General features: G+C 40.4%; 1 protein-coding gene across 1 annotated transcript; it reads right to left on the reverse strand.

Annotated features, from left to right (window-relative positions):
* Nucleotides 1-835: 835 nt before the first annotated feature.
* LOC121322960 (tubulin alpha chain-like) lies at nt 836-8,234 on the reverse strand. Its single transcript, XM_041263617.1, has 4 exons — nt 8,113-8,234; nt 3,750-3,972; nt 3,146-3,294; nt 836-2,881 (listed from the first exon to the last, which is right to left on the reverse strand). The coding sequence occupies exons 1-4, from the start codon at nt 8,113-8,115 to the stop codon at nt 1,907-1,909; spliced, it is 1,350 nt and encodes a 449-aa protein (XP_041119551.1). The 5' UTR covers nt 8,116-8,234; the 3' UTR covers nt 836-1,906.
* Nucleotides 8,235-10,130: the final 1,896 nt, after the last annotated feature.

A 10,130-nucleotide genomic window follows, 5' to 3' on the forward strand; every position in this document is an offset into this window, starting at 1 on the left:
TGAACAATGTTTTCAAGCCAATAATGTTGTTACATCATAGTTTACACCACATGACTACATTCTTCTGCATCAAGAATAATATGGTTTTAAATTTGCCACACTGTCCTAATCTGGAGCCAGCATGCTGGGCTCTCTATCTCCAGTTCATGACACCACAGCCAAATCAGTGTCCTTCTATTGAGGGCATTGAACTACATTATAGCGATTTGTAATAGTTTCGCTTAATAATGCCACGTGTAAACTAAACTTCACATGCTAATTTCTATTGGCTTCAATGACAGCCTCGCTGCTGAAGCCTCTTGGAATCCTTGACTACTGCTTATTCATATATTTTGTTGTAGCAGTTTTTTCTAGTGGCTCAGTCCTATGCTTTTAAAGTTGAGTGAACAGTTCTCAAAGTCACTTAATTCTCTTCCTAATTCTGGGTAACAGATCAATATGAAATTGTGCAAGTGAGAGTTGAGCCAAACCAAACTGTCATCCCAGGCTGGCTAAACCCAGACTACATTTAAACATGCATTTATTATTTTTCTTGATATTGAAGGTTGAACTGGTTTCATTTATTTCTGTTACATTCTGGACTGGCTGAAACCACACTATTTCAACTCATGCATAAATATTTACACTATAAAATGACTACAATAAAAAAAAAAAACTATTATAAAACGTATTGCAAAACTTAAAACAGCCAGTATCTCAGAAACACATCACAACAAGTAAAATTCTTAACCATGAAGAAACACTATGATGATTTCATTATAATACTGGCTCTTATTACACCACAGCCTGCAAATAAAATACAAAAAAAAAAAAAAACACACACACACTACACTCATTTGGGTTAAATATGTTTATTTACAAAAATAAGGGCTTTTAACAGTCACATGGTTTCTGTATGCATGAACATTTTACCAAAATAAAATATTGCACTTAACAATGAAAACAGCTTTTTCAAAAGCCCCACCAAAATATAAATAAACTCCCAAGTGAGGGTTTTGCACCCCACAGGTTTCCTGCAAGTTAACATGTGCGACTCGTGGCAAACGGAGATCGCAAAAGGAAGGTCACTAAATAAAAATGAACATTACTTGGTGTATTAACTTTTTTTCTCTACATTGCCCTCTTGGAAAGCAGTAGGGGGAGAAATTAGTAAAAAGGTAAAAGCCAAAAAGAAAGTAAAAAAGAATCCCTTTATTTATTTATTTTAAACCATTCTGCTTTCTTATGACTATTCTTTCTGAACCAAAAGTGTGTTCAAGTAAAAAATAAAATAAATCTTGATTGCCATTGGCAGAGACCAAGAAAATAAAAATCTCACCTATATTGCATACAAACAGCATTAGTACATTATACCAGCATACAGACAGTATCATAAATCATACTTTTCTGGGCAACCAAGCAGTTGGCATTAAATAAGTTGATTTGAGTATTCCAATAGTTACTAGATTTCCATGCGGCATTAAACATTTGCAGTTATATCAATTAATCACCCACACACCATGATTACCTACAGGTTTATAACCAAAAGACATGAGGCATGTTGTTTTTATAATAGATGTGGTCTGGTTATTCTACATTATTACATGAGCGACATATGTTTACACCACCTGAAATGTAAATGCTACTCCAGTCAGCAAATACACAAGATCCTATACACATAGACCTCTCTCATTGCTTATAAGGGCATGTGCTTTATAAACTGCCAGTGGTTGTTTATCAGAACCAAATTATTTTATTGTGGAAGTTTGTTCAGAATGTAAAGCAGATTAGCAGAAGTGACCGTGAATGGGGGTAGATCGGGCGGACCACCCATTCCGTACACATCCAAGATAATGTTTCCTGTGGACTTCAGGTATTTGGCAAATGTAGCAACCCTCCTTCCGATCCCGAGCCCAGGGGTCTTTTTTTAGTACTCTTCTCCTTCCTCCTCTTCCTCAAAGGAGTCAATGCCAACCTCTTCGTAGTCCTTCTCCAGGGCAGCCATGTCCTCTCTGGCCTCAGAGAACTCGCCTTCCTCCATACCCTCCCCCACGTACCAGTGGACGAAGGCACGCTTAGCATACATCAGGTCAAACTTGTGGTCCAGGCGGGCCCAGGCCTCAGCGATGGCAGTGGTGTTGCTCAGCATGCACACAGCCCTCTGAACCTTGGCCAGGTCACCCCCGGGCACCACAGTGGGAGGCTGGTAGTTGATGCCCACCTTGAAGCCAGTGGGGCACCAGTCCACAAACTGGATGCTTCTCTTGGTCTTGATGGCAGCAATAGCTACATTGACATCTTTGGGCACCACGTCTCCACGATACAGCAGGCAGCAGGCCATGTACTTGCCATGACGGGGGTCACATTTCACCATCTGGTTGGCCGGCTCAAAACAGGCATTGGTGATCTCGGCAACCGACAGCTGCTCATGGTAGGCCTTCTCAGCAGAGATAACTGGGGCGTAGGTGGCTAGGGGGAAGTGGATACGGGGGTAGGGCACCAAGTTGGTCTGGAACTCTGTCAGGTCAACATTCAGGGCACCATCAAAACGCAGGGAGGCAGTGATGGAGGAGACAATCTGACTGATGAGACGGTTCAGGTTGGTGTAGGATGGGCGCTCGATGTCAAGGTTCCTGCGGCAGATATCATAGATGGCCTCGTTGTCTACCATGAAGGCACAGTCTGAGTGCTCCAGGGTGGTGTGGGTGGTCAGGATGGAGTTGTAGGGCTCAACAACAGCTGTAGAGATCTGGGGAGCTGGGTAGACAGCAAACTCCAGCTTTGACTTCTTACCAAAGTCAACAGAGAGGCGTTCCATCAGCAGGGAGGTGAAACCAGAACCAGTGCCACCACCGAAACTGTGGAAAACCAGGAAACCCTGCAGACCTGTGCACTGATCAGCCTATATGGGAGGGAAAAAATAAATTCAGCATGTACTCCTTACATAACCTTGCACAGAAAGTTATTACATCAATGGCATCTGAAGCATGAGTCCTTGCCATAGTAGACTAACCCACTATGGTAGCCTTCTTAGGTCACAGGGCAAAGTGAAGGATGCCATTACATTAGATTTGCACAATAAGTTAAGTTACAACTAAATTCAGTAGTGGTGACATTACTGAATTATGCTTTAGGCTAGGACACGAAAGGAGATAGAGATACTGACCAGTTTACGGATCCTGTCCAAAACTGAGTCGATGATCTCCTTTCCGATGGTGTAGTGCCCACGGGCGTAGTTGTTAGCAGCGTCCTCCTTGCCAGTGATGAGCTGCTCAGGGTGGAACAGCTGACGGTAAGTTCCAGTGCGAACCTCATCTGAAAATGTAACAGTTTTATCACTTTGCCCTCTACAAGCAAGTATGCTGATAAAAGATACACGCAGCCATAACTTGATACAAATTACTGCAATCAAAAGATCCCCATGTCTTATGGACAATGAAGGTGTTTCTCCATATAGACTCAGGTTCTGGGTATGTAGGTGTGACTTGTGTACGTAAATACAGAGACAGAGGCACCTCCATATATCCCCATATTCTGCTACTCACAATAACTTGTGCTACCTTGTGCCATGCAGTTAATAATAACAGGACTACTTTTCATGGTTCATTCACCTTTGGTCATTCCAGTGGCTACATTTAGAACTATGTTCTCAACAGCATTTTATTTAAAAGGCCACAAACCTGCATTGTGTAGTCTTGCCAACAAAAATCAAACTTATCATATACTTTCCATTTCCAACCATCTACTATGGAACAAGGTACAGTCTTTACCTATCACAGTGGGCTCCAGGTCCACAAAGATTGCCCTAGGCACATGTTTCCCAGCTCCAGTGTTACTGAAGAAGGTGGTAAAGGAATCATCAGTTGATCCAACAGCGTTTTCACCATTCATCTGCCCATCAGGCTGGATCCCGTGCTCCAGGCAGTAGAGCTCCCAGCACGCATTGCCCATCTGGACTCCAGCTTGGCCAACATGGATAGAGATACACTCACGCTGAGGAGAAAGAGAGGAAGAAACTGCCCAATTAGTATTTTCATGAGGGGGATGGCAGACCATCCATTCTATCAATGGGATATTTTTCAACTTTAGTACAGTGTTGCATATAATGGCTTTGATAACATCTTGTAATTGAATGAATATTCTAATACTTGTCTGAATGTTGAACAGGTATCCAAACAATGTTTTATGAAAGCGAGGTCCTGAACTGTTTTCCTTACTAACACTATGTAGTTACCGTAAATGTTTCCCCATTCAACAAAAGCTCACTGTATTGAGATAATTGGTCTTCTCTGAATGACAGCTCAGTCTTTGTCCACAAAATGGCAAATGAGGCTAGGAAATTGAAAGCGGCCTCAGAATCCACAAACAGGCATCTAGAAGATGCTACAGCGCCGTTAGAACAGAAAGGGCAGAGTTTGAGTGAAATTCCAACAAGTAAAGCTATCTACTGTACAACTGCTCGGTCACCATATGTTTAATTCACAATAAAAAATAAATAAAATCAGGGAAACTCCAACTGACAAGCATTTAAAGAAGCAATTTTGCTTCTTGATGATTTCTTGAAAATCAAGCCAGCATCTTCTGTGTGTAAACCTCAGATATGTTACAAATCAGTATAACTTCAGACCTTAACACAAGGAGCTACTTGAATTAAAGACAGAGTCTGTATTTAATCTGCAGGGATGTTATTTGTATTGAGAGTTTTAAGCTATATATGAAAATGGTAAGCTTAAAGTTTGGCTCCCTGTGACACCAGACAGCCGCAAACTGCTTCTGTGTGCGTAACTGAGGTTGTATCTTTGTAAATGCATATTTGACGTTTAAATTTTTCCTCAAATTGAGAGTGGGAAATTTGTCCCGAGTCTTAAATCCAAAGAAATATGGTAATCAAAGAAACTACAAAATTATATCACAAGTCTACCGGAAGCTATAATAGTAGTACAGTATTTCATGTTCGATTTTGAAATGTCACATTTTTTTATTTCTGTTTTCATTAAGTATGTATGTAATTCAATATGTTAACATAACATTATTCAGGAGGTTTCATTTGACTTTATGATGCAAAATTAGTTAGTTCTATACAGTGATGTAGCAGCTCCTGTTTGCAGCAGCAGTGTGTGCTGATCATAGACACCTATTCCTCTGGGGAGCAGCTCCTGTTTGCAGCAGCAGTGTGTGCTGATCATAGACACCTATTCCTCTGGGGAGCAGCTCCTGTTTGCAGCAGCAGTGTGTGCTGATCATAGACACCTATTCCTCTGGGGAGCAGCTCCTGTTTGCAGCAGCAGTGTGTGCTGATCATAGACACCTATTCCTCTGGGGAGCAGCTCCTGTTTGCAGCAGCAGTGTGTGCTGATCATAGACACCTATTCCTCTGGGGAGCTGCTCCTGTTTGCAGCAGCAGTGTGTGCTGATCATAGACACCTATTCCTCTGGGGAGCTGCTCCTGTTTGCAGCAGCAGTGTGTGCTGATCATAGACACCTATTCCTCTGGGGAGCTGCTCCTGTTTGCAGCAGCAGTGTGTGCTGATCATAGACACCTATTCCTCTGGGGAGCTGCTCCTGTTTGCAGCAGCAGTGTGTGCTGATCATAGACACCTATTCCTCTGGGGAGCTGCTCCTGTTTGCAGCAGCAGTGTGTGCTGATCAGATTCGACACTTATTCCTCCCTAAGCCTGCTGCACCAGAGTTCTATTTTTAAAAAAATACCCCCAGCCTCAGCTAGAGTTCCGAACCATGGCAAACACACATCCCATAGCTCCATGAGCTTGCCTAGTTTGGGCAGAGACTTTTGGTCATGTCCTATTCTATTTTTGGGGGGCTGCATAGGTTGGGCGCGTGTCATTTCATGCCCCGGCTTGTGTTAAATAGAAATGGTCTTTCCAAATCACAAGGAAATTGAAAGTCTATAATGAGTCGACTGCATGTGTGCATCCTGTGCAGTTCAATTTCACTTCTTATTTTAGGAGTGAAAGGGGGGTGGACTTGGCACTTGAAGGATCATGCATATACTTGAGCAGCCACTTTCAAACACTTACACACACGCACACAGACTGTCCCTACTTCTAACACACGTTATGAAAACACACCCCCATCTCCATCTCCCAAGTCTTTGAATCCTGTTTAATCACATTCATTAAAAAAAAAAAAAAAAAAAAAAAACACAACACTGTGCCAGGGTAATAGAAAACCTGCACCTACACCATTATATATAAAAAACAGAAGAATTATGTACCAAAAATCTTGCAACCAGCAGCCTTCAGTGCTACTTCGTTAATTTCTACCAATGTATCTATCAATAGGGCACATCACCATTTAAAAAGCCCCATCAAATTATTCAGAGTTAAATATTGAAAGTTACAGCCTATCTGATGGCTGAGCAAGAGTTCATTTATCATAGATCACAAGGTCACGTTGCAGTTTCAGTAATTCAGGTTCAAAACTGCATTTCAGGTAACTAAAATAAAGAAAACCTCGTTCAACAAGATGAGTAATTGTGGCTTTGAAAGTCACCCGCGAAGTGATGACAGATCTGACACACCAGGTGCAAAATGGGGACTTTGGACTGCAAGCCCTGTGAAACTAGTATCACAGCTCTATAAATAAATACTTAGCTTACATGCTGAAAGTGAATATGCCATGCTGGTTGCATTATAAAAGGTTGTGTTATTTCTGTTAAAAGTTAAACAGTCAAAACAAACACTCGGCTCAAACACAGGGCAATTCATAACACCGGGAAATAGAAGAGAGAAGCTGCCTTCGTGTGGGAACTGTGCTGAAGGCACTTTGTCAGAATTTAGCTGGACATGCCATTTGGCAGGTCCGCTTGTTTATACAAGCCTCAGTGTGTGGAACAAATAGGCCAATTTCACACATGTCCATTCAACACCTCTGTCAGCTGTTTTCTTTAATGATGCAATTATTTCTCACTGGTTCCAACTGCTTCACAACCAGGACAGTGAGCTACCAAGTCCAGTCTTATGTAAATAATGTTTCAAAGGTCGTACAACTAGGCATTATCACTACCACAACTCCAGTAATAAACATTTTATCTGTTGTCACAAACTTTACCTTTTACTTATCGAGATGCTAGCCGACTTTGCTTAGCGCTTAACTTTTTATGGATTTCCCTCCATTTTCTGATGGATTGTATTTGTCCAATCAGATGTAAAGCACCTGAGGGAGGGTGGAGCTGTGCAAGGTGAATCAATAACCAAGCCCTACTCTGACTGACCTGCCACAAATTGCATTCACCCTCTTCATGTGTGGAACATTGTTTTTGCTTGCAAAAGTTTGTAGTAAAATATTCTCACTAGGTATTCCTTCATTTCAATAAGTGTGGCAACATAAGTAAATATTGCATTGGAATTCAATTATTAAAATTACTATATATTTTAACTATAAAATCCTCATGAATAAAATGATACATTCTTGAACTTAAGACATTTTATTTAGTCTGAGAGCATAGCTTGAAAACAACAGAACTACAGTCTTTTGGCACTGCTCAGCAAAGCAGTCTGTTCAGCAGCGCACCCTGTGGTCATTTCAGATACTACAAGCGCAATGACTGATCTGTTTTCAGTTCAAAATGGACACTTTATAGCAAAGCGTCACTGTTAACAAATCGGAGTTTAAATTAAGAAACTACTACTGCCTTCATAATGTGACAAGCATTCGGCTACGAAGCTTCAATTTCAACATTACACAATCATAGACTGCTTCGCAATGCAAAACAAATTAAAAGTTTTTAATTACATTTACTTTCTTTCAAAATAACACGGTTCACCTAAACGATTGTAAAATATAGCTATTGATTCGAAGAAAAAGATAGCAGTTAATCCAATTAATTTAACAGAGTTGGGTCAACATCTATTTTCTTTTTTGTGACTCGTGGCACTGCGCTTTAAAAAAAAAAAAAAAAAGTGTCTTTTCACTGACATCAAACAAGGTATCCCAATATAGCTGGAAAATGAAGTCTGAACTAAAGCAAAGTAACAAATAACGATAGTTTTTAAATCAGAAAATAAAACACACGTTTATCTCTTAAAACGAGATATTATGCATTACCATAAACACATCTTTCATCAGTAACTTAAACTAAATAAATACAATTCTGTAAAATGTAAAACTCACCATATTGTTGCTGCGGTATTCTGGGATTTATAAAAGGAATTAATAATACAGTACGTAACTCAAGATTACGACGATCTCTTCTCACTACAAACCGGCAAAGTGGTCTCTGTGAGTGACTCGTACAAATTAGTCCGCTGCAAGGTTATATATCCCGGGCTGCAAATAGAGGAGGGATCTCTGCCAGAAAAGGTTGCACCCGGCCACTCCCACAACTAGCTACGCAGTTTAAAAAATATCCGGCTTCATACGACGCGATTCTTTCTGGCAAAGTTTTGAAATGTGAGGTACTTGTATTATTATAGGCGACACCAACCCGTGCTATTTTATTTGGTGATTTGTGGCTCAGGGTGTATAGTACTGCATTTTGTGTGAGGGATATAATTTTGATATACATGTACAGCATGTTGCGCATCACAACTCGTCATAAAGGAGTGGCAGCCATAGCCTTTGCAGGTGTTTTATGTTTTAAAATGCGTTGAATAAACAGAGGAAGCTTTTACAGGAAAGTGTAGGGAAACAGCAAACGCATGACACCGCAGTTCACGTGGTAAGTTGCAGGGAAGTGCAAAGTCCTGTACAGATTATAAAAATAAAAAACACAAGAAAAGTATGATGGACTGACTACACAATGACCATTGATCATGAGAATATTATATTGATGACGTTTTGGTTAGGGGCGGATTCTCCTTCCAGAAAAGCAACCAAGTTTACAATTTGTGTGGTTACCACATCAGCTGGGGGAAAAACTACAAAAAATAAACACGACCCTTTCAAGCACAAAGCATAACCATGCCATCTCAGAAGAGTGCAGAAGAAGAAATTGTAGAAGGCCTTGCACAATTTACAAAAAAAGTGCAAAACTTGATAACTTTTTCAGGTTAGTAGTTTATAAATGTTATTTGGGTAATGTTATTTAAAGTTATCTCAATAAAATTAAAAAAAAAAAAAAACTGCCATGTACCTCACATACAAGAAATGAGGCATCTAGACACTGATACACAAGGACACTTTTAACTTCAAGCTGCAGTCAAACGCATCATTTTCGATTTTTCACTAAAATGTGATTCTTTGTTGCGTGCTTATGGAATGATTTCACCATTCTCCTACTTAATCGGAAGACAGCCTCTCAGAAAATTGGGAAGTAAACAGCAATTGTATTGGTTACTGCACAGGTCTAGAAATGTACATAACAAAAGATTCAAAATGTGATCTCATGAAAGAAACGTGGAACACAGGTAGGGCCTAAAAAGTGACTTGTTCTCCAGACATCCCTCTTCCACGTCAGCCTACTCAAGCAATGCAATATATAATTGGCAGCTGTTTTCAAGTTGGTTAGGTATGTTTTTGTTTTACAAGAATGAGCAGTTCAATCAAATAAATGCAATAAACAATAACAGACACAGGATAAATACAAGGGTTTAATAAACATGCGTGCAACACAGACAAAGCTAACAGTCTTTGCGTGTCTACCTCGGCAACTCAAAAAAACAACAGCTACCCTTTCACAGCTCCAAAACTAACTCTTCACCCAGCCCCTCACTCTGCAGGGTTACATTTTGCTCCATCATGCAGGCTCCCAAATCACAAGCATGCATTCCTGTCCCACCACCCATTATCACAATGCACCCACATAGTCCTTATTGTCGCCACCTACTGTTTGTTTTGATTATTGTTATTGAGAGCCCAACACCTTGATTACTGATTTTTTTTAAGGACTGTTTTCCTAATGAATTTCCCTATACACCTGACCATACCCCTATCTATTCTATTATTATCCCTAAAAAAGTATCCTGAATATTTAAAGCCCTCAACTCTTCCCCTACCTCTAATCTCACTTCCCTATATCCAGCACATTCACTCATCAAGTGTTCCAGTTTCCATAACCCCACATCTCCTACACAACCCATTCTCCTGCGCTCCAATTCTGTAGAAATGTTTATTTAAAGTTGGCTGTCCTATAAACAGCCTTATTGGGTTAACTTTGTCCTGTCTATTCCCTCCATACTATCCTTTTCACA

This window comes from Polyodon spathula, chromosome 11 (assembly GCF_017654505.1).
Source record: "Polyodon spathula isolate WHYD16114869_AA chromosome 11, ASM1765450v1, whole genome shotgun sequence".
NCBI lineage: Eukaryota > Metazoa > Chordata > Actinopteri > Acipenseriformes > Polyodontidae > Polyodon > Polyodon spathula.

What these genes read in the sequence shown, in the direction of transcription:
- LOC121322960 (XM_041263617.1), bottom strand. An exon ending in CCTGGAGCCCACTGTGATAG is followed by an intron (nt 3,295 to 3,749) that starts GTAAAGACTGTA and finishes TTACATTTTCAG; the next exon opens with ATGAGGTTCGCACTGGAACT. An exon ending in TGGACAGGATCCGTAAACTG is followed by an intron (nt 2,882 to 3,145) that starts GTCAGTATCTCT and finishes CCTCCCATATAG; the next exon opens with GCTGATCAGTGCACAGGTCT.